The 25,255-nt window shown below is 38.5% G+C and overlaps 1 protein-coding gene across 5 annotated transcripts; it reads right to left on the reverse strand.

Moving 5' to 3' along the window:
- Positions 1-249: 249 nt before the first annotated feature.
- Positions 250-25,017, reverse strand: ALG12 (ALG12 alpha-1,6-mannosyltransferase). 5 transcript variants are annotated; one of them, XR_003084704.2, is made up of 11 exons: positions 24,834-25,017; positions 21,462-21,624; positions 19,913-20,045; positions 19,559-19,732; positions 18,676-18,870; positions 16,228-16,331; positions 12,918-13,141; positions 11,585-11,754; positions 9,791-9,866; positions 9,314-9,468; positions 2,742-2,870 (listed from the first exon to the last, which is right to left on the reverse strand). XR_003084704.2 is itself a non-coding variant. In XM_015888049.3 (10 exons), the coding sequence occupies exons 1-10, from the start codon at positions 24,941-24,943 to the stop codon at positions 2,633-2,635; spliced, it is 1,587 nt and encodes a 528-aa protein (XP_015743535.2). In that variant the 5' UTR covers positions 24,944-25,015; the 3' UTR covers positions 252-2,632. The 5 variants fall into 5 exon arrangements, 4 of the variants coding, with proteins under 4 accessions (XP_025022340.1, XP_015743535.2, XP_025022339.1 ...); XM_015888049.3 differs by lacking the exon at positions 9,314-9,468 and having other exon boundaries at positions 252-2,870; positions 24,834-25,015; XM_025166571.2 differs by lacking the exon at positions 9,314-9,468 and having other exon boundaries at positions 252-2,870; positions 24,746-24,870.
- Positions 25,018-25,255: the final 238 nt, after the last annotated feature.

The raw sequence follows: 25,255 nt of genomic DNA on the forward strand, positions 1-25,255 counted from the left end.
CATAAACCTTAATTAATTTAGCTCTATATTTAGAAACATTTTCATGTTTTTAAAATGCAGACCATTCCAATTTTTTCACTAATGAATTTGAGATGAAAACAAACCATGTTAAAATCATCATAACTGTGGGCAGGGGTGGGGAGAAAGGGAGAAGAGACCAAAAGTGGTATGTTCTAGACCAGTGTTTCTCAACCTTGGCAACTTTAAGATGTGTGGACTTCAACTCCCAGAATTCCCCAGCCAATTCTGTGAGTTGAAGTCCACACATCTTAAAGTTGCCTAGGTTGAGAAACACTGTTTTAGACAGCAACCTGAGATAAGCTCAGGAGGTGCACATAGCTATGGGCAGTTGTTATGGCACTGAGAGACTTCTTGTAAACATCTTGGGAATGACAGTGGTTAAACTGATGATTTTGCCTTTCCTCCACCTATTTAGCTTACAAATATGGGAAAGTGATAGCCACCAGTAGCCATTGAATGTGTGGATATATGCTCAAGGAATGCACATGCTTATTTATATAATGAGTGGGTCTTTCTTACATGATTAACAAAATGAGTCTTGAAATTTGCTACACATAGTTATCACATTCTGGCTGGTTAAAAAGTAGACAGCAAAACTTTTCTTGAAAATATGAAAGAATGTTGGGTGACAGCACTGATGGCTGCAAGAGTTCATTCCATATAATTAGGTATGTTGGGTTGCTCTTTGGTAGCATTCAACTAATGCTAACATAGTCTTCACAGCACAAGTGTAGTGATACAGAAAACAGTATTTTCAGATTCTTCAGGTAATATAGAAAGCTAAATGTTCTGAAATATTTAAATCTTAAAATGAGGTAAGGGAGTACTGCATAGTACCTATTATTTTAACACTCCTGGCTAAAAATAATTTTCAGTAATAGGAAATACACATCTTTATTTGCCTACACATATGCCTTAAGGAGACACTTAAGGCCTAAAAATATAATTGTAGAAGAAAGATGAAGATTCCCTATACCTAGCCATTTATTTATTTATTTATTATTTATTTATTTATTTATTTATTTAATACTTCACAGGTATAATTTCTTTGTGAATACCAGTTTTAGCTAGGCTATGGCCATAACTATCAGAAATATACTGGTTTTCTCTCCCTCCCCCACCCCAACATAATCTTGTGTTATCTTAAAGAATGGCAACCCATTTATTGTAACATAAGCTTTCATGGATGTTATCTGCAGTAGCTTTCATTATGAACATGTGTTTGTTTTTAAGATGCCACAAGATTATATTCACAGCTGTTGATTATACATCATAGAACATCAGGTATACCCCATTTCACATGAAATAATTGTCAAGTGGCAACAGCAGAAAGAGTAGTATATTCTTCCAGAAGTACCAAGCAGTGTTTTAAAGATCTTCTAGTAGATGACTCTGTTAGCAGTGTCTGTCCCACAAGACAATACCCAATAAGTTGTGCAGGTTTTGAATGTAGGCTGCTATGACAAATTAATGCTTCCCTTGTCCTGAATAGCAACAGCTGCTATGAATAGATAAGTTGTACATCAAGGAAGATACATAATGCTGTTTTCTTTGATGCAAAAGAGCAACAAAATTGATTAAACTTGTAGCATAGCATGCAAGAGAACACAGCAGTGTGGTTAAACCAGTTTTACAGGATGGTATTTCTTGCATCTAAGTAAATTTGCACCCTACTCATGCTGTGTCAAGGTACACCCATTAAAAATGAATGATTTTAAGACACAGTTATGTAAGATACTTCCTTGCACATCTTCAATTACAAGTTGTAGGCCATCACACAATTATACTTCCTAGCCCATTCCTTTATCTGTACTGTGTCCACTGAGAATAGTTACTATAGCTAACTTAAATGATCTAGTTATATACTTGTTTATATGGAAGGTATCCCTTAAAATGCGGTAAGTGATTAAGACAAATGACTTTTTTTTGACATTGAGTATTACTTCTTGATTTATGCTTGGGTGTCTCTTAACACTTCAAGGCCAGCTTGATTTTCCCATAATTCTTAGAATGTGTTAATCTTTACTCCATGGTTGACAACTGATAAATAAAGGAAACCTGAGCAAGAAATTTTATCAGGATGGCAAGTTGGGCCTAACATAGGATATGATAGTCTCATGCAAACGGTGCCTATGAGCAAAACCACCCAACAGATAAAAACAGAAGTAGCATCCATTGATTTCTAGATTTTGTTTGATGTCACTATGACATTCAGGTTTTGGTATATGGGATTTTTTACCTGTAGATACTGTAAGCAGCATTTTTTATGCTGTAGCTCAAAATAGCACACTATGCTATTTTTTTTTTTTTCCTGGTAGAAAACAAACTATCCACAAAGATACATACAGTTACATAAAAACATTACAACTCTGTTACATATATTTCCTATGTAACTATATGAAACATGTCTTGGAATGTACTATATTTTACACATTTCAATTATATTGAAATATAGCTGGCATTCCTTGTAATAAATACACACTCTATGCAAGTTTTTCTCATAAGTGAAATGAATAGAATCAAATAGTAGTCTTGATCTTTCACTGACATGTCATGGTTTTGAATTAGTGCAATACAACTCTAACAAAAACTATTTCAAAGTTGTTAAAATTTATTTTCCAGAAGAAATAGGGAGTTTTTCCAACAATACTAGTTTGGGTTTCAAATTTAAAGTAATAGGAGGCAGTGCAGTAAAATTCAGTCCAATTCCACTGGTGCCAGGAATACGTGCAAGGACTTTGTGAGTTCCCTTGTAATGTGACAGCTGAGCTGAATCCATCTCCATAAGTACATGTGTGTATGAGAACATAAGTGGGTCACCTGGTTTAAGGTCTTCCCTTTTGTCATACCTGTAAGAGAATGAACAGTTCAAAACAAGAATACTCAACTTCCCCAAGGCAAGTAAAAAAAAAAATTCTGACAATTGCTTCAGTCAGAAATTTCCTAAAGGCAAAGTATAGTGCTACATAGTGTCTCAAAGGTACTTAATGCATTAGTCTGGAAATAAGGGAGTATGCCAGTTTTTGAGTCCAGTGAAATGTTTTAGGCATTGGGTGAAAACATTTTTTTAAAAATGAGCATTTAATTTTTTTTTACAGATCAATGTTTGCATCATTTAAATTGGCTGATTACTTATTTTATACTTGATGCTACATTTTATAGTACTGTTTATCTTTATACCCCACTTCAGAACTCATTTTTGTGAGCAAAAAACTGCCTTCAAATTATAAAAAAAGAACTGCATGGATTAATTTACAAACTCATGAAGTCAGAGTTTGATTCTATACACAAATGCCTCAGCTCCAGTTTTTAACAATTCATATTACTGTTCATTTGATCCAAAAAGCAGTTTGTAATATGAACTTCTTAGAAAGGTAGAACTAGACAGTCATCTGGTACAGCCCCCATATAAGGCATTTTGATTCCAGATTATGTAGCAAGGGGGTGGTGTTTAACAATCCATGTAACTGTCTTGAAATGTCTGCAAAGATGGCTTACAAAACCATGTTTGTTTCAGTTACTTCAGTGGCAAAGCCTAGTCTTCCAGAATAGTCAATACGTTGGGGCAAAATTAGAGCATGGTGTTGTCTTGAAAGTGTCAGTAAATATTTGAAATGTGCTCCATTCAAACATGAAAAGAGACTTAGGTTGTAGCCAGGAAAGAGGAAGGAACATTATGAAAACAATATAGGAAACAGCCATGAAGCAGGAAACAATTACATAGAACAGGGAGGTTTCTTAAAAGCATATTTGGTAACTGGATGGCAAGGATAATATTATTTTGTTGAAGGATCTGAATTTTTTTAATACATGATCACATCAGCCATTGCAAAAAACAGGAAGGGAAGGCAGTGCGGTATCAGAGCTTCCGGTACTGAATTCCATTTCTGCTGGAACAGCAGATGGAAACAAGTTGCACAGCACAGAAAGGGCACAGAAATAGTCAGTTTAAGAATTTAGCTGTTCAGAATAGTGTATTAGCCACAAAAGAAGCAACTATACTAATGTAAACTAACTATAGGAAAAGTAAAACAGCCCTATAGGACAATGGGACAGAGCTACCCCAATTGTAGCTATGGCAACAATAGGAAAACTAGTGACAGCCAGAGGAAAACTAGTTAAATAAAGCATATCTCATGTGTTACCTTCTAAATTCTCAGTTGTCAGTTGAGACTACAGTTCCCAACATCCCCGGGCAACACAACCATAGTGAGTGGGATTTTTTGAGTTTTTGTCCCAACATATTATCTAGATCAGAGATAGCAATTCATGGCCTTAGGGCTACAAGCTGCCTCCCACCTCTGCTTGTGCCTTCCTAGGGCCTCTTCTGAATAAACTGCTGAAAACTTGATGGTAGAGGTATGATTTTCATTCGAATGAAACACAGCCCTCAGAATTCTTCCAACCACTTCCCCAGAGAATAAAAACAAAATGTTTCCTCCCAACTCTGTGTGTGCCATTCTTTGCCCACTGCGACCCTCAGACTTCTTGCAAATGTTGATTGGTAAGTGTGACTCTCAGCAACAGTAGGCTGAGAAAAATGATTGAGAATTCAACTTCTCAGTCCAATGCAACCCCCTTTAGACATAAGTCCTTTCCTGAGCAAAAGCTCCAATAAGCATTTATCTGGAAGTAAGCTCTATAGATCCAATAGACTTAGTTCTCATCAACACATGAAGCAAAAGTGAGCAATCTGGATTGTACACAATTGAGAAAGCACGTCCCTGGAATTTGGCACCAACTGGCCAGAGCTGATGAATTTTGGCAAAAAAAAGAAAAATGGAATGAACCCATGTACTTGGGTTTTGTTTGGGCTCTCAGCACTTAAATAGCCAATAGCCACCATTATACTTTGTTTCCTGTACAATTTTGCAAGCCATCTGATTCTTTTAGTCAACTCTACAAATTTCTAGAATGAATCTCATGCTCTACTTTTTCCAGATTAAAAAAAAAATCCTTTGCAGCCTCTGGAAGCTCCCATAGCTTAGTCTTTTTCATTCTCATGAAGCTCTTGTTACAGACCTTAAATGTCTATGTATGTCTTTCTGCTTCACTGGCAAAATAATTTGAGTGGGAGGGAAATTATTCCAATCAACCTCCCTACCCTCATGCATGGAGTATCTCAACATCCTCCAACAGTGAAAAGGATGGAAAAGTTCCTGTGCAAACAGGACACAGAGACTGGAGGAGCTAACAGGAGAGCCTGACTGGCTGGCTCCAGTTAATCATACCAATTAATGCCTTCAGTCTTGCTTGGTAGTTCAGTCTATTTGTTCTGCCCCTATCCATTTTTTACTTTTAATATTTATGAGCTCAAGAGCTACCAGATTGCCAAATTCTTGTCTGCCAACTTCCAGTCTCACTGAAGAACATATGCAATGAAAATAGCATGACATCTCCAAGTCAAAAAAAGGATGACTCCATAGCTATGTGGAATAAGATTATATCCAATATAGCCTGGAGCATGAGTATAAATGGCATATAATTTGTACACCACAGTAAATTTGTGAACACATGTTGCACTTCGTTTCCCCTGTTCCATTCACAGCTCAACTTTGGCGGATGACTCCCTATTATTAAACATGATTTCAAACATGGATGAGCACCATTCTTCACTAACACTGACCGAAAGTTAGAATCAACTAATAAACCAGGGTTTCCAGTCAACCAGAACTGGAGGACATTCCATCTTCAAAAGTCACACTTCCTATTAAAGGAGCTATAGATTCACATCAATTGGAATGGATAAAGGTGTGGTGCAAAAGCATCTACAAACCAACAAATAGCCATGCTTTGACATTCTAGTAGTATTAATCAGACATGGTGACTGTCCTGTGTTTTCATGTTACAATTAACCATAGAGAAGTGGTGCATTTACATTAACCAGCTGTAATGATTAAGGTAAGAATGTAGTATCTGCATTCATATTAACTAGCTGGAGTGGTTTAACATGTTGTGTGCAAATGTGGCCCCAGAGTGTAGTCCAATAAGCCTCTTTTCCATCATCTGGAAACATTTTCTCATCCTCCTCAGGAATTTCATATTAGTTACCAGGTTGACATGTCAGCTTCACCTTTTAATTGAAACAGGAACTCTGGGCTAGCTGCTGGCTGAAACTAAGCAACTGGCCAACGCTTCAGGCAGTACTTCCCTTTGACTAAGCTGTTATTAGAATACAGGTTCTCTCAAATATTATTCTAAAATTCCTGACCTGAATAAATCCTTTCATCCCAAATCAAAGTTTGTAAAGCTAAGAACATCAAGCCTGGCCAGAATCAACTTTTATTCAAGCCTACTGCAGTCCATCTTCAAAACAAGGCAATAAAATGCCTGTAATTTTCTTAAGGCTTTGCTACACAAGAGAATTAAACTTTAGATGGCTCCAATGAACCTCTGAGTTTATTTTGATCATCAAGACTTAAATGAGCATGCACAAGAGAATGGTTCCCCCCGTAGATCATCTCCAATAAGCCTGGTGTGCAGCCTACCTGAAAGACCATTTGAGGTCCTCTGAGGCAGCTCAAAGTGCTTACTTCTCTGCTTCTACTGTGTTTGCACAATAGAAATTGATTTTCTATTTTGTGAGATATTTTCTTCACCATGATGTTCAGGCAATGTGAATGGAGGGTCAGAACACTTGGTAGCTCACTTTACACAATTGACATTACTTGTGGGGACAAAAGCAATTAGACCTGTCTGGATAACAGTCGCTGAATCAGATTGTCAGGATGTAACCTTATGAACCGCTTGTTGTCTTATTTTGTATTCTTTTTGGTTATAGACTTCAAGGACAATGTGCAGAGATGCAGACCACCAATTGCTTACTTGTTTGTTGCTCTGTTTAGCTGATTAAGCCAACCAAGATAGGGATTAAGCAAAATGATCATTACCACCTTGTGAATGGGAAGTACTAACTTTTGCTTAAACGAGAGAGCCAGTTTGGTGAAGTGGTTAAAGCACCAGGCTAGAAACTGGGAGACAGTGAGTTCTAGTCCCACCTTAGGCACAAAGCCATCTGAGTGACCTTGGGCCAGTCACTCTCTCTCAGCCCTAGGAAGAAGGAAATGGCAAACCACTTCTGAAAAAATCTTGCCAAGAAACTGCAGGGATTGGTCCAGGAGTTGACACTAACTTGAAGGCACACGCACAAAAAAACCCCACCTCTCTTAACAAACAAACAATAAAATCCTTCTCTTGACCCAGGAGATATATGCATTTCAATCAAACTTTCAGCCAAGAAATTGAATTGAGACTGCTCTGGTCACCTTAATGTCTGCTCCACAACAAAATCTGAAAACATACTGCCCTGCTGGTTCTCCTGGATCTCTTTGGTTATTTCATCAATCATGGGATCCTTCTGAACTGCCCAGTAGAACTAGTTTGTGGGAGCATTCTTTGCAGTGTTTCTGGTCCTTTCTGCTGAATCATGTGCAGAAAGAGACTAATGTCCCACAGAATATTATCTTATCTGTCATGCTCTTCAATATCTACATAAAATAATTAGGAGAGGTCATTTGGAGCTTTGGAGTAGGGTTCCATCAATATGTTGATGACGCTGGTTCTATTGCTTCCTATCATCCGATTCAGTTGCCTAAGTTCAATAACAGAGTGGATGAAGTTATACAAACCAAAATTAAATCCAGGCAAAGCAAAGGTGGTGTTGGTTAAATATAAACTGAATGAACACTGAAATTCAACCTTTTGGGGATGGGGCTGTGCCTCCCCTACAGATCAAGTTAGCAGTCCAAAGTGCCTGAACTGTTCCTTGCTGTCAACTAGATTTGCAGATGATATCTCTATTGGGGAGAATATTTGCACAATTAAAGCTTGTGACCCAGCTATGATCATTCCTGAATGGGTCAGATTTGGTCATCATAACTGCTATGAAATACCTTGTGTAAGTTACCCTAGAAAACCATCCAGAAGTTGTAGCTTATGGAAAACACTGCCACAAGGCTAAAAACCTGTGCAAGTTATAGAGGTCATATAGTACCCATGCTGAAAGATAGCAGATATTGTTGGTATTAACATTTAAAGGATGTGACCAGTCATTAAGATCTACAGGAAAAGCCCTTCTGAAAATGCCCTTGCTGTCAGAGACTCATCTAAATGGCATGTAGGAGAAGGCCTTCTCCTGAACTGCTTTCAAGCTCCCTCCAGAGCTGCATTTAATCACCACAATTTCAGTATACTGAAAGTCAGTGAAGGCATGTCTCTTTACCCAGAGTTTTATTTTTTAATCACTTTAGTATTTATTTTAGTATTTATTTTTTTTAAATGTTAGCCATCTCAAGTGCTTATCTAAACAGAAAGAGAAGTTATAAAACAAATAAATAAGTGCATTCTGACCTAATTTGAGTATATTTAATTGATGATTGAGATTTCTGAATGGGTAGTACACCTCGATTTTGAAATATGCAAAATCTTTACCCAGATTTCTATTAATGTAAATTGGCAACACCTATGAGTTCTTATAAAAATCTATTAAACCGGTTTTTTTGGTATATTTACAGTGAAATCCTGTCTTTTGTGTTTAACACTCAAAGATACTAAACTCTCTAGTTTAAGAAAACATAATAGTCCCAGCTTCTTCAACTGTGGGGTTAACCTCAAGTTTTTTAACCTATACACACAGAAATATCCCAGATTTATATTAATTGAAAAATATCTTCCTTTGATGTTTGCCAAAAATCTAATAAACAGTTTTAAACATCTGCCTCCAACTCCAAAATTAGTTTGATTTTATAAACAAAATACAAAGAACCCATAAATAACCTGTTTTTAATCGTTAGTTTGCCAGGAGATAGTTTGAACTTAGGTGCATATGGTGCATAAAAGAAGCAACTACTTATTTTAAACTAAGTAAACCCTGACACATGTAAGTAATTTCTCTGACACACCCCTCAAATTAAAGAGGATCTGTTTTAATATAAATAGTCTTGGTCTAATGAACATTCTGGATACAGAAAGCAAAAGTTATCTAGAACAAGAGGATATCATATCATGCATCAGGCTGGGTAGCATTTTGATGCTTGATAACCATATTTAATGTCTTAGAAGGGCAGAGCTTAGAATGACACAGCTGGACAATGATGAAAAAAGTAGGCAGAGCCAGTACCCTTTTTCCCATATTAGGTTTGCAGTACAATTGTTGTGTTTTCCCACCTCAGAATGGTAGGAATAACAGTGAAGTAACAGAGGGCTATAGAGAGAAACAGAAACCAAGTTTGGAGGCCACTGACTGCTCACTCCTGCCTCACAGAAGCCAAAGAGATTGAAAAAGTAGTCTTACCCAGCCATGCTTGGAAATCAGAGGTAGGTCATTTGTGACCTTTCAAAGATGTTGCTGAAAGATGATTCCCATCATCTTTCACCATTGGTTATGCTGATTGAGACTGCTGGGAGTTGTAGTTCAGCAATGTTTGAAAGGTCACAGGTTCTTTTACTCTGAAGGAGATAATAGGGTTTGAGCTTTAGATTGTCTGCATGTTGGTTCCTACTGTATGCTCTGCCACCACATCTTCACTGCAAGGAGAAGGACTACAAAGAAGCAAGGGACAACCTTTCCTTCAGCTCTGACTTGCTACTGAATTCCTATGCAACATTCTGACTTAATAAGAGCTAGAAGAATATTAGCCCTGGACTACACAAAAACAAATACTATATAAGAGCAAGAAATTACCACAGGAATAATCTCATTCATATATAACAAACGGAAAAATAATCTTCTCTCTCGTACACACACACAAACACACACAAATATATTTACTTCCAATCCAAATTGACTTCTAAAAATCGAGACACGCCAGTTTGTGCTGCAGCTCCATCAATGTGGACAGAAACATCTGGAAAGAGAATAAATATACTTGAAAGCAAGGAGATATTGCAGCCTATACTAATGGGCAGGCTTGTGGATTTGTTCTTATTTTATTGTTTAAAAGAATTCTGAAGGCCAAAAGGTGGAGCAAGGCAGAAAATGTTGGCTGGACAGTGTACTGGAGATGCCAGGTGTGGAATTAATATACCTAATATTAATGAATAAGGTCCTCAACCTACAATTTAGCCCAATTCTTTATTTTATTTTATTTTTAAAACACTCTTTTAGTTAAAAGGAGGAGGAGGAGCAGCTCACAAGAAAAAAAAAAAGCAAAGCACCAACTTCTAGCAACTTGTTTACTCACAGAAGTGCCTTTGGATCCCAACAAAATGAAAAGAGCACTTTCAGTGGAAGTATCTCCTGTTCATGCTTTTCCCTGCTCAGACATCCGGAAAAGGGCTTTGAAACAGCCATGCTGAGTAATCCAAGCATAGGGTCCCCTCAGTGCATCAGGTCTGAGAAGATCCTTTGCTGGCCTTACCAGATGCCTGTTACCAAATACTTTGTATAGCCCTTGCAGATACCTTCCTTTATAGCTTCTGAGAAGGGCTCTGCTAAGAAGGACAAAACTTTCCCATCACTTCATTGCCAACTGCCATAATACTAGGATCAAATAATTAGGACTGAGGTCATCCAATGAAAGTGGCTGGAAGATCCAGAACAAAGAAAGCACTTCTTTACACAGCAGAGAATTAATCTCTGTTATTTGTTACGCCAAGATGTGGTAAAAGCAGCCCCTCATGTGGATGGCTTTAAAAGGAGATGGGATAAATTCATGCAAGGCAAGTCTACTAAGGGATAACACTTGGTGTTTTCTCCAGGTTGTGGGCAGCATACTTCCAAATACGACTTGCAGGGGAACAACAGAAGGATAGGGGTATGTTTCTATTGCCTGCTTGTGAGAGTTCCAAAAGTATCTCGGCCAGTAAGAAACAAAATGCTGGATTCAGATAGGCCGAGTCTTGATCCATATACTTCACATCATAGTGCAAGGGTGCACACATTCTTCTGACATCAGAGTTAATGGTCTCCATTCTCAGTATTGTAACCATTGTTAAAGAGGCTAATTTGATAATATGTACCTATTTGATACATGCCCCCTTCATGCCACTCAACTTACATAAAGGAACACAGCTTTAGAGTCCATTCAGAAGGACAAGTTGTTAATATTCTATCAACAATGCTATTAACATTCTACTGCAGTGTTTCTCAACCTAGGCAACCTGAAGATGTGTGGACTTTAACTCCCAGAGTTCCCCAGCCAGCATGCATTGGCTGGGGAACTCTGAGACTTGGAGTCCACACATCTTCAAGTTGCTTAGGTTAAGAAACACCGTTCTATTACCATTCTATTCCAAATTGCCTCCTCAGCATAGCTCCTTCAATCCCACAGGAGTTCAAAATGTCCATGAATGTGTAATTAATAGGGTTTCACAACTTATGTTGGTTTGTGAGCTGTATTATCCTCTTCACATCTTATCATCCTATCACAGGTCACACCCCCAAAATGGACAAGGCCAGAATAAGGCTTAAAAGAACAAGCCTTAAAGCTGCCACTTTATCCTTTAAAACCTACCAAAGTGCAAAAAAAGGCCTGGGTGTTTAGCCCCACCCAATTTGGAGAAGAAGCCACAAAAGGTACCAGCTACAAGATGACTTATTTCTTATCAACCCAGTTTTACTCACCTGCTGTTGGAGGCACCAGCTGGTGTAGCTTTTGCATAGCAACTCCTCCAGGGTAATTGAAGTGGGACACATAGAGTGATGCTCCTGAGTAAGCAGCATTAGCTAGAAAGTGTGCTATAACAAATAGAGTGCCTAATTTGTATAACCATGATTTCTTGTAATTGTTTAGACTGTGAAGAAAAGAATAATAATATATTTAGTGGCCAAATTTGCCTCCACACAATATATCCAACTCTAATATACAGCTCTTAAAACGCCACACTGAATGTTAGGCTACATGAATTATAGATGTCATTTTATATTGTAATAAACTTGTTTACTGTCACATGCGGGAGCCCGGGGCTTGTGTCCTACATGTACACACACTTTTCCTTTGAAACGTGTATTTCCATCTTCAATTAAGTGTGGTTCAGCATGATACTCAAACCCTAAACTGCAATTAACCTTAGCTGTTTTCCTGAAAAAGGCCAATATCATAAAACAAAGCTCAAAGTCAGCCTGCTTTAGAATAATATACATCAGGTTAGTCAGTTTATTCAGGTTTCACTGATACTAAACCCTGATTAGATAGAAATGAAAGTAAAACTTTGCAATCATGGAAGAGTTTCAGGCTTTTAGCGGACTTTAAAGAGTAACATGGGTGCAGAAGTTAAGACACCTATTTCACCATTAAAAAGAAAGGCCACACCCCCAAATCACTTCAGTGTTTCTCAGTGGAAGAATATAAAAGGAAAAATGAGTATCTTCTGTCTTTGAAAAAAATAAATGCACCCACTTTTCTCCTCAAAAACCTAGTTGTCCCCAACATAGCCCCTCTCTACTCCCCTGACATCATGATCTCCCTGGGTATTCCTTGTGGCCTTTGGCTGCCAGAAAGTTGCACATCCCTGTTTAAGATGGATATAATATGTATTAATAAAATGGAATTTGTTCTACATGGGGATTTTTAATCCACTATAAAGAGAGATGTTATTTCCCTGTTATTTAAAATTCATAAGACTAAACAGCTTACATATTTCTAGTTCTTCCCATCTACTTTCCAATCCAAGAGGTTGTAGGAAATGTCACTCTTAATCCACTTTACATGTCACTCACTCTCATTAGATCTTAAGGCCAATATTAACTGACTGGTGACCTGATGGAATGACAAAATAAGAATCTTTTCTTCTACGTCAGCCTTTTTCAACCTGGTGCCCACCAGATGATTAAGACTGCAACTCCCAGAATTTCTAGTAAGGATATTTGGAGAAATATGTGATTGGTAAACTAGCAAGTGATGAATAATGAAGTCAGGTTCTTGAAACAGGAATTATATATGTACAAGTACACTTACATTCGTGAGCAGCCTTTGGCAGCCACTATATTGAAAACTGGAAAAGTGTATATTATAAACCGCAGCTCTTTGTGTGGGAGAAAGGAATACAAGAAAATAAAACCAAGTGTGGGTAGAATTAATACTCGACATCTTTTGTCTACTGCACCTAGTGGTAGAAATACAATACTGCAACCCAGAGCACGAGGCAAGGCAGAGTAAAAATACCACAAGAAAGGCGAGGTCTTTAAAGATTCAGTTAAGGACTAAAAAAAAAAAAATAGCATCAAAAGGGTTATTTGAATTAATAATTTTCTCAATGTTACATCTTCTACATTTCTGAAATTGTCTAGCAGAGGGTCATATACACACAAGAAACTTTCTAGAAAAAATACCTGAGTGAAGGAGGATGTTGACGGAGGATGTAACTCTATGCTGCATGTACAAGCTACTTTATCATAAATAACATTAAAAATATATTCAGTGGGATACAGAAACACCACTTTTCATTTAGTACTTGCACGAGAAAAAGAAAATGCGTGTGTGCTAATGCACCCACACACAAACACACCCCATCCCCAATTTTCTCACTTCAGGTGCCCGTTTTGTCACTGAAGAACTCAAGATCTAAGTGTAGATCTTTATGTAATCAACGTAGTCACATAATACATTGTGTGAACAGAATCACAGATTTAGTGGAATCCCATTGTTTGTGAAATCACAGCAACATACCATTATTGGGGAAGGATTGAGCATACCCAGTGGTCAAGGAATGCTACTATGAAGAAGTAAACTAAAACAGAAAACTAGGGGATTCAGGGCAGCATAGAGAAAGAAATATAGTCTCCTAAGAAAATAATAAGCCTGGATTTCTGGACTGGAGTGTTCTAGCCATCATTCTCTGACACAGGTCTTCCAACTCCTCCAGGTAACCAGAAGAGTAGTGAGAAAAGGTCAATGTTTGGAAACTTCCATGGTTCAAGAAGCAGAGATGCTATAACTATTGGGGGGGGGGGCAGAGAGGTGGTAGGAAAAAGTGGTTTTACCAAAGATGAGACATTTTAAGATTAAGTCAGCTCTAGGTATAACACATATGTAAGCTTGCTGTTTGTATTTGTCCACATATGAGTTTAAAGTTGGAACCAAGGGATATTTCACTCACTATTATAAACGTCACACCACAGCTTTCCCTCCTTGTAGCAAAGAAAAGAGAACCCTGCATATGTAGCTGTAGGGCACTGTTTCTCTACTTCAGCAACTTTAAGATGTGTGGACTTCAGCTCCCAGAATTCCCAGCCAGCCATCTTAAAGTCTTCCACACATCTGAAGGTCACTGAGGATGAGAAACACTGCTCTAAGGTACACAACTGGAGTATGTGTAAAACAAGAACAAAAAGTTTGGTTCTGAGGTTTCAATCAACTGCTCTCACCATATTTCAACAGAACTTTGTATGACTAGTGTGCCAACGGAACAAAATGCAAAACATTTTGAGTGTTCTGCCACAGGAAAGAATGGACATTCAAAACAAGTTCCTTGCTCCCTTGTTTTTCATCCTACGGCTCCACAGGTAAGGCATACAGTATGGTGTACAAAAAGATTGGGCAGAAAACGAATTTTAAAATTCCCACCACAAATTAGTTAAGCATGCTTTATGAAATCTGCCCCTACCAACCACCATGGAACCAAGGCCAGCAAAAAACCAACAGCAAGGCATTCCCTTTAACATAGTCCATAAATATAACAGCAGCAAAAACACTTCTCTGGCTATTAAGTTGAGGCCTTTTTCCTAATGCACATATTTTTGCACACTTTTTGCAACCTGCTTGCAAAGCTGAACGGAGAAACAAAACAACATAGCTTTTGGACTTGCAACCCAGAAGGTTATCAGTTTAGTTATGCTATCTGTTAGGTACCGTGCTACACTACGGACCCTTTTCTATTTGGAAATTTGTCTGGGGAAAAAAAAAATCACAACACAATGCACATACATTGAGTGATGCAGCCTTGCATTTGATAACCAGCCTGAAAAAGAAAGCAAAACACATGCAAAAATCACAGCCATTTTATTAGAACCCATGAACTCTAATTTTCAATTAGGAAAAAACAAAAGTAAACCTACCTACTAGGCAGATAGCAGTAAACAGTGGTGCTTAAGCTTGTGAACCCTTCTGAATTTTCTATATTTCTGCATAAATACAACCTAAAATGCAATCTATTCTCCACACAATTCTTAAAACTAGATAAAGAGAACGCAATTAAACAAATGAGTCACAAACTTTTAAGCACCACTGTATGCTTATTTGCTCATCCTCACCACCACCCTTTCCCTCACCTCACCTTATTGCAGCAAATGACAGCAAAGATGGATCTCTGCCTCCTGTTTTATTAGACAATGTACTATCTAAGTCTTTCTAGTTTGGAGAATTAAAACAATAACAAGCCACACAGGCTACACTGGAATATTCAAAACAATTTCAAACTTGTGGACTATTGTTCTGAGCTTGGGACATTCAAAACAACCATCTGAAATTCAGTCACTTGTGTGCAACTTTAGAGGATTTAAAGCACTGTTTCTCAACTTTGGCAACTTTAAAATGAGCAGATTTCAACTCCCAGAATTCTCCAGCCAGCATGGGGAATTCTGGGAGTTGAAGTCCACTCATCTTAAAGTTGCTAAGGTTGAGAAACACTGATTTAAAGGCTCCAGCTTTCAGCTCAGTAAGAGGGAAAGCATTTTTTTTAAAGACTGCTAAGGGTCTCCCTACTCTGAGCGAAGTGAAGTTTGGAACACCAAATATTACACTTACGGTCATGTCCTTTTTATAAGTGATCACTCCTAAGTGGTTTTGACAGTGAAGAATCTGGACTGAAAAACAAAACCAAGATTTATTGGGCTGAACCACTGAGCCCACCATTATTCTCCCCATTCCAACACTCACACTCTGGAGGGGGGAAATGAATATCGACCTTTCTGTATATAAAAAGAGATTTCTGTAGGAGCTGAAACTTTGCATGATAACGATTCCCTACTGCCAAAGATATCCACAGATATCAGGAGGGTAGGATGAGAAATGTGGAATCAGTGTAATAAATAGAAATGTCAAAAGACATTTAAGATTTGGTTCCAAAAGAATCATACCGTACAGATTACAATTCTTGATATCACAAGGAAGTGATGTGGCTTGGAAAGGATGCAAGATAAAGAAGAGCTTTGTGACAACCCTTTTTACCCCATCTAATTCCTTCTGGTTCTTCCTTCTCACATTATGAATATTGATCTCATTTAAGTTATGCTACAGAATTCTGTTTCTTCCATGTTTAAAAGGATACTCCCCAGTTGGAACTTTTATTTAAGACGATGTTATACCAAAGTACTTTTCCCTCAGGCCACAAGAACTGCCTCCAAAACACAGAGTCCAAGGCCACTGTGAGTCCTAAAAGGAGAAAACAGCCAAAAGTGAAGAAAGAGCTATATAGAAATCATTTAAAATAACAACTTGCCTTGAACCAATAAATATCAGCTGAGATCTTTTTGAATCAGAGTTGGATGGAAATCAGCCTATTACCTTGAAATACTGATATGAGTGCACAGTCAGCAGAACCAAAAGTGCTGTGACTTGAAAGCGGCCGTAATTACTCTTCCTCTACCTGAGGTTAAGAAATATGTTGGTTTGATTTCATACAGTTACAAGTCTGCCATTCAGATAGGACTTTGGTAGAGACATCCAGGGCTGCACTTAGAACTGGCAAGAGAGCCTCTATATGCAACAGGGCTGGCTGATCCCCTCTTGTATTAAATAAAATAAGATATATTGCCATCTATAGTAGAGGTTCCTCAGAAGATAATTGAGTCCACAGCCTAAAATGACCTAATTACGCAGTTGATAAACAAAGGGCAGAATCCCATAGAGGGCTATAATTACACACTGGACTGCAGTGCAGAACATTTTTCTGACCTAAAATCCACACTCAGCCTTTGAATAGCATGCCATGGGCCACAGTCCAAAAAGTAGTTGATGAGGCCAAGAAAATACTAAGTATCATTCATTTACTTAAAATTTAATATAATTATAATTAAGTACAGTTGATTATTCTCCAATCATACACTCAATAGTTTCCCAACTCAATCATATTAAATATAACATTTCAGGAACAATTTTTGAAGATTTCTTGGGGCCACATCCAAGGCCCTCAAGGACAGCATGTGGTCCTGGGCTTGTAGATGTATCTCTGATCTAGTCTACATATTCCTGCAATTCCACAACCAGCACAGTCAACATATATGCCCTTGAAGTTAGGGAAGTTGTAGTTTTGCATCTCTAAATAACACCAAATTGGGGAAGACAGTTTTACCCACATTAGGATTTGGAAGAGTGTTGAGCATACACATAAAAATACTGATACATCATGAAGAACATCCTATATCAGTCAGGGGTTAGGCATGTATACTGAGCAGGATTATTCAATATTCCAGTTGTCCCCATCCATATCACCTTTTCTTATATAATGGTCAGATTGTGCTAGGCAGAGCCTTCCTTATCTGCATAAACTCCCTTCCTATACATCTGGGATGGGCAATATTCCCAAGATCAGGACCATAACTGGCTCCCCTGATCTGCTGCAACATTGCAAAAGATACTGACAGAAAGGAAAGGATATCACAGAATGGGTAGGGCTGATTTTTTGTTTGTTTGTTTGTTTTTGGTCCATTTTTTTTAGTATGTTTCTGGATGGAATTGGAGCAGGAAGTCTTCAGAAGGAAAACCATGCCTACTTCCACCCTTAAAAGCCTACCACATGGCCAAAAGTTGTGCCTTTCAAACCCAGCTGCAAATTGGCCAAATTGTGATAGTGCCATTTGGGGCTGCTTTGGGGAAGAAATTAAGGAAAGAAATGGGAACAATTTTCCTCTCAGAGAACTCCTATTTCCATCCCCAAATATCAGCTACTTTTCTATCAAATATCATTGGCATAATCTCAGGTGGCTGCAAATGAGCTGCTGAGAGGCATAAGTTATATAAATAAAGTAGAAAAATCCACTGTGTTAGAAAAAGTTGTTTTTTAAAAAATGGTAAAATATTTTCAATTATGTACAGAGATACTTTGGTGTAGTGGTTAAAGGCAGCAGGCTACAAACTGGGAGACTGGGAGTTTTACTTCTGTCTTAGGCACAAAGCCAGCTGGGTGACCTCGAGCCAGTCACTCTCTCTCAGCCCTAGAAAGAAGGCAATGGCAAAGCACTTCTGAAAACGTTGCCAAGAAAACCGCAGGGACTTGTCCAGGTGGCATCGGGTGTCAAAACTGACTTGAAGGTATCCCTAAAACAAAAAGGGGGTATGAAAACTTGAAGCTACTATGGAAGTTTAGCAGCTGGAAAAATGAGGTACTCAATAAAACTGAAACTGACAGTTATCCATTCTTGACCCAGCTCTGTGTGATGCAGGTAAGTAACACGAGATTCTGGAGGATGATAACTACCTCCCATATGCCATAATCAGCATGATCAGTAGTGAAGGATGATGGGAGCTGCAGGCCAACGATACCTGGAAGCCCATCTCTGATACAAAATATATAACACAGGACCAAATCAGCTGAAATTATAAATAATATTCACTTTTAGTTCATTTTTATATTGCTCTCACTCCACATACTTCAATGCGTGCCAATTTTAAACTCATTTCCCCCCAACTTTTAAAAGGAGGTTAAGAACTACTGGCAGTTAAAACTTAGCAATATAGCTATTTCTGAAGTAAATCCCACTAGTTCAAAACTACTTACCTAACCAAAAAGCCCCTGCAGGAGCAGCATAGAAAAGCATTCTCATAATGGAGAGTTTTTTATTAAACAGAGTTATCAGAAGCATAAGACCCAGGAATATGCAAAGCTCTGATCTGAAGACAATAATTGCCAAAGCCGAGAACCAAATAAATGGGCGGTGCTTTTGCTGCATCCAAGATGTAACTGCTAGTAAAACTGGTTAACAAATGAACAGACAAATCAGGTATTAATAACTTAGCTTGTCAATCATTAAATCATTAACACAGAGTGTGAATATATCAAAGCAATTAATAAACATGCTACATGGTCAAAATTTCAGTGAAAGAGCAATCATCCCACTTTAAAGCAATTTGATTGGAAATGGGGAATCTGTGGTCCCTCAAATATGGCTGGGCCATAAATTGAATTATCAGAAGGCGATGATTGGAGGTGGAGGCTGCACATAGCATTTTAAAGAGAAAGTATTACAATGGATGGGGTAGGGATCCCAACTGAGTAGGGCCAGGACTTTCTGATCTTTTTTTCCTTTGTGTTTGGGAGTGGAGTTGGTTTCTTTGGTTTTTAAATTATGTTAAGCCTATTTTAGTTCTTTTCTGGTATTTTATCTTTCTGATTTTCAGTAATTGTGATGGGACGGGTCCTCAAAATTGTCTGTGGACCCAAACACAGCTCGGTGCGTTCAGGCTCTCCCATTCTTGATTTATGCAGATCAGACATAGAGTGCATTTGAGTCTGCAGGCCTTCAAGACGTGTCTCTGACCAGCTTTGGGTAAAAGAACATCTCAACCCAATCATGAGCCCCTTTTACTAGGTCACTGTTTACTCTGCTTTATGATTATTTACTGATCAAGGAAGGTTTTTGAAGGCATGCTCAAGTACTTACCAACAGGCAGTGCAAATATGTTGGGGAGAGTACGAGTGCAGTAAAACATCAGGTGGAATTGTGTAGCTGTTATCAGGCAGAAAATCAGGGACACAGTAGAACCAAACTGCTTTCTCACTTCTTTGTGTAACCGCCACAGGGCATAAATCACACTCAAGCCCAGAGTTCCTCGGACTGATGGCAAAATAACATGAATAACAATGAAAAATCAGCTTTATTATCTGTAACAGAAATAGTAACAGGGAATGAACATGATCTAAGTTTCCTGGGCTATATAACAGTGTTAGAAATTACAATGGCTTACAGAACAATAAAGGCAAAACACCCAGAAAGAAAAATGTCCATATTTCATACCTATCAGCTGGGAGTAGAATTTTGACATTTGTAGAAGAGACAATACATAGACGGCTGGGCTGGAAAGAAGGGCAATAAAAATTGGACCGAGGAATGTTCTTGGGACAACTCCAGGAAATTCATAATGATCGTACTGCAATTTAATAAATAAATAAATAAATAAGATAGACATATAGAAATAGCTGCAAAAAGAAATGCTATAATTTTATTATACTTTTTGTTTAGTCAGAGCAAAAGTGACCCAAATTAGTCACCAAAGTGTTTGCTCCAAATTTCATACGGAAGACACCAAGAATGTCTTTACAGGAATAGCTTCTGTGAATTTACCTGGGAATAAATGAGGAGGTTCAAAAGGATTTTTGGCATATTAGGACACAAATATCTACTTACCATCATGCTATGTTTTCAACCATCTCTGCAACCTTACATAAGATAAAGTAGGAGCGCTGGAGCTGTTTTTATATCAGATCTGACCACAGTTCTATCCAATATTATATACAATAACCTTCACTAATTTGGAATCCTCTTCATACTTTAGAATGGCACCTCCAGAATTTACAAACTACAGATGACTACACTAATTAAAAATTCTAATAATAGTTTTAATATATCTGGGGTGTGGGGCTGGGATTAGTTTAGAGAGGGCTGATTTGAACTAAATGATCCCAAATTTCTCTGGATAAACCAGGAACAAAACGTATGATTTTCTGCACAAAAAGTGCATGCTCTAAACCACAGCTCTTTCTTTGTATGTTATCCAAACATATTTTGGCCTAGTGACAATTAAACTCAGAGTGTGAATCTATGCACCTTTTTCAGTGGTAGATTCTACTAGAATTGATGAAGCTTCCAGATCATCTCAAGGACTAACCCTTCCTAGTTTAAAGTCTTACACTTCTGCTACTTCTTCCATAATTGTGGAAACTTCAGGAGTATTTATTTGGAACACCAATTCATAGAATAAAGTTCTTCACGTGATTCTTCTAATCAGTAGTCCTAAAGGATTACACAGAGATTTTTCCTGATGTGGAGATCAGATCTTCATTAACTTGAGTTCAAGTATTCAGGTCAGCTGATCTGTAGATTGCACTATTAATTTTTAATTGATTGGATGCAGCACAGCAAAATATGTTACAATTGGGAAATAAATTGAGCAAGATAACAACATTGCCTCCAAAAATCAAAAAGCATGGGGAACTCTGAGGGCTGCAAATATGGTCAGTGGAAGTTACATGTGGCCTGTAGATTACCCATCTTTTTGGAATACACCTGGTGAACAAAGTACAAGAATTAAACACTTAACCCTGAATCATTGCCCAATAGGGAAATCCATAATGGAACATGTTTTTTAATCCAGCTAAATAATTAGCCAGTTTCTATTTTTTCTATATTCATGCAAAAATATAAAGACAGGTAATAATGTTGGACATAATAGAGCATAATTATAGTATAATTACAAACTTAAGATGCTACTGGCTTTCAAAATAACTCAGTGGCACACTAATTATAAAAGAAGGTGATCTCTAAATCATGAAATAATGAGAATTACCTTTTCTAATCCCAGTTTCTCATATAAAATGTCATGGGTAGCCTGAAGATTAAAGCTCTCCTCTACTTTTGTAAATGGGCATACAGCTAAGTGGATGAAGGCAACAGCAATGATCAGCAGTAGCAGCCACTGTTGTCCTCTGGAGGGTTTCTTCTCAGCCATTCTGGATCCAAAATGCCCATCAACATTATAGAAAAGATCAGAAGGAGAAAAAAAATGTAAGTGTCTGATACAGAAGGCAAACAGATGTTAAGCAAATGGCAAAACCAAGATCAAACTTGAGTAAGCACAAATATTTTCTGTATCAGTAAATGTTCTGACTTATTTATTGAAGCTTACTGAAGCTAGGTTTAACTGTAGTAGCCTCCTGGCTGTTCTTGCCAATTCTGCAGCTGTTCTCCTCTGATGAAGGACAGATTAGCAATCTAGAATTGTTCTGGGCTTTCAAACTACTTTGCTCCTCCATTACTAGTAAAGACTCAACTTCATTTGCTGTGTATGGACTGAAAAAGGCACATGGTGTGTAAACTTCATTATCCTCCCTCTCCTTGTTGTTTCAGAAAACAACATGTCGTAGGCCAACCAACTGTCATTATTGTCCCATGTGTTTGGGGATAAAGCATTCCCTTTTGAAGTTTAAAAAGTAGGTCATTGTTTGGAGCTACTCCTTCTCCAAGGTTTACCAAGTGCCGGGGCAGTCAGAAGTCAAATCTTGGAAGCACCCAGAAATTTCCCAGCTTCAGAAGCCTTAAGATCAGAACATTCTAGTTTGCCATGGATCCATTTTTCAGTGTATATTCTACACCAGGGAAACTCAAGGTAGCTGTCAGAAAAAAAATATTATTGGATGGAAATCAATGCTATTTATCTGCTGGGGAAATTCTTCCATAAGCCCTGCACACCCTTAAAATGCTCTCTACATAGGCTGCCCTTGAAGATAATTCAGAAGCTACAGCTGGTCCAGAATGTGGCAGCTTTGTGAAACCAGAGGTTTTTCGTTTGGGACTGATGGACAGACAGCTGGAGAAAAGTCATAGAACTTTGTTTTGGTATATGATAAGTGCAGTGAGATTATAATATGCTCAAAAGTGGAAAGATTCAGCATTACCCACAACAGAGGGTTGTGAAGATAATGGAACTTGCAGAGATGGCTAAACTGACTTCCTTGATTAGAGAAAAGACATCATCTCTGTTTATTGTTGACTAGAACCCCTTACAGGTAGTCCTCGACTTATAACACAATAGGGACCAAAAAATTTGTCATTAAGCAGTGTGGTCATTAAGTGAGGTATCACATGGCTGCACCTGATTTTACAACATTTTTGGTGACATTAAAAAAATCACTGTGGTTGTTAAGTGAATCAACATGGTCATTAAATGAATCATGTGGTCGTTAAGTTAATCAAATGGTTCCCCACTGATTTTGCTTGTTGAAAGCCAGCTGGGAAAGTTGCAAATGGTGATCACGTGACCGCAGGATGTGCCAAGTGCCCAAATTTTGAACACATGACCGTGGAGATGCTGCAACAGTCAAAAGTGCAAGGACCGGTCATAAGTCACTTTTTTAAGCACTACTATAACTTAGAACTGTCACTAAACAAATGTTCATAAGTTGAGGACTACCTGTATAGAACTTTTGCATGAAACAGAAAAAAAATTAACTTATGATTTGTGGTTTTGATGATTAGGAAAAAAAAAAAAGTTAATAGAAAAAAGAGAGCCTTTTTTTTTTTTTTTGTAACTATGGAGTAAGATGTTACTTTGTAACTGTACCTGTATTTGCTGCAAGGAAAATCAGAAGCTACTTCTATTTCTTTTCATTCCTTCTTTTTATACTTTTGTCTTTTTTCTTCCTCTCTTTTCCTTACTTCCTTTTCTTTACTTTATATTAGTTATTGCTGGTTTTATCTGAAAACTTTTTAAAAAATCAGAATGTGGCAGCTTTGGTAATTACTCTAAAAGCTGCACTGGTTCTACCGGGCTTTGGATGCAATTCAATATGCTGGTTATAACCTGTTAAAGCCCTCCATGGTTCAGGAACTGGCTTTCTTTCAGGGCTCCCTTCTCCCACTGACCACAGCCCCACAAAAAGATCTGAAAGAGGGAGCTCCCTCTGGGTTCCTACTACGACTAGGAAACACCATCTTTAGGACTTTCTCTGTTTTGGCACCCCTCCTCTGGAACAGCCTCCTCCAAACACCAGAGTGTCCCCACCATTGCACTTCTATAAAGCCAGTATAAAGTGGCTGGGTTTAGCAACACTTGAGATCTAAAGGATAGAATCCCCACCCACCCACAGGCAAATGTTTGCTTAAGTGGTATTCTCAGTACTAAGGGTCTTATGTGATAATGAAGATGATGATTTTATTATTATTTTGGCTATTATATCAATCCAGCAAGATATACAGTACAGGGATCATTTTAACAAACCACACTACCTTCTGATTTTTCTATCTGAGGCATAAGTTATAGATAGAAATGCACAATCCCCCGTACTTTCAAAGTGTACATTTCACAAACAGTCCTATGCTGATTTACCCAGAAAACAGTCCCACTGTATTCAATGGGTCTGATCCCTAACAAGCAAGCATACAAGTGCAAACCTTTAATTCTAAATAGCACTGAATATGTCAGGACATACTTACACATTTTGTAAGGTTGAATTATAACTTTGGCTAATGCTATTTAGTCCAGTTCCCAATGAAATTACGTATTACCAAACATCATTTCCAGCCAATATACCCAGCACGCACAAATAAAGCACTTGCTGTACTTCAAAAACTAATCTGCAGCAGTGCATGCCTTTGATCTGGAATTAGGAAAACGGTTCTCATGCTCTGCCTCCTATTTTCATCCATCAGATCGCTTATCCTGGCAGGTAAGATTCCTTCATTATTCCTTAAACAAGGGAGCCACTAAAGGAAACTTCCGGTAGGTTCTTTGAACTCAAAGTGGAAAGGGATAATTCCTTTTTGCTGAGTTGCTTGAATTCTATCCTGCCTTTCCCCAGGAGTTTAAGGCAGGAATATAGCGGTCTCTTCTCCATTTTTTTATCCCAACTACCCTGAGATGTAGGCTGAACTGCGAGAGGGAGAGACAGGCTCAAGCCCCCAGTGGGCTTCCGTGGCTGAACATGAACTTGCACCTGGGTCTTCTAGCACCTCAACCACATCCCACTTTCTTCAAGCTTAGACACCCAACTTTTAATTTCCCTACGAACATCTTCATTTTTAATCTGATTATTCGCCCTTGAGCGAGACTTCCGCGTCTGCCTCTCCTCCCACCTTCCTCCCGATGAAACTGAACAGCCCAAGCGGGAGACCCACGTAGCCCTCCAAGCCCGCCCGGGAAGGAGCCAAGCGCTTCCACCACCTTCTTTCCACCAAGCCGGACTCAGCCGCGAGGCACCCACGTGGATTCTCCAGACGGCCCACGGAGGTCACGTGACACCCTACGGAACCAGCGGGAGGGGGCGGGGCCATCTTGGTCAGCTGATCCCCCTTCCTGGGCGGCGGGCGCCGAAGCTCGTGGTTGGGTGTGCGCTTCCTCTTTTTCCTCGGCGGTCGCCCTGAAAGAGTTAACGGTGACGACAAAGGTTCGGAGCCTTTTTCCCGCCCCTTTTCTTTGATCGACAGATTCTGAAGGTTTCTCAGTTAGGAAGAGACCGCATTTTCTTCTGTCGCTCCCTTGCCCGGATTTAACGTGGGAGCCCACAACAGACATATATTACTGGGCACAAAAAGAAATCATCACCATCATCCCAGGTCCTTGGGAAGGACTGGATAGGTGGACAA

This window comes from Python bivittatus, unplaced genomic scaffold, assembly GCF_059951505.1.
Source record: "Python bivittatus isolate LINGU-HERP-01145 unplaced genomic scaffold, Pbiv_v1 ctg000330_np1212, whole genome shotgun sequence".
In the NCBI taxonomy this organism is placed as follows: domain Eukaryota; kingdom Metazoa; phylum Chordata; class Lepidosauria; order Squamata; family Pythonidae; genus Python; species Python bivittatus.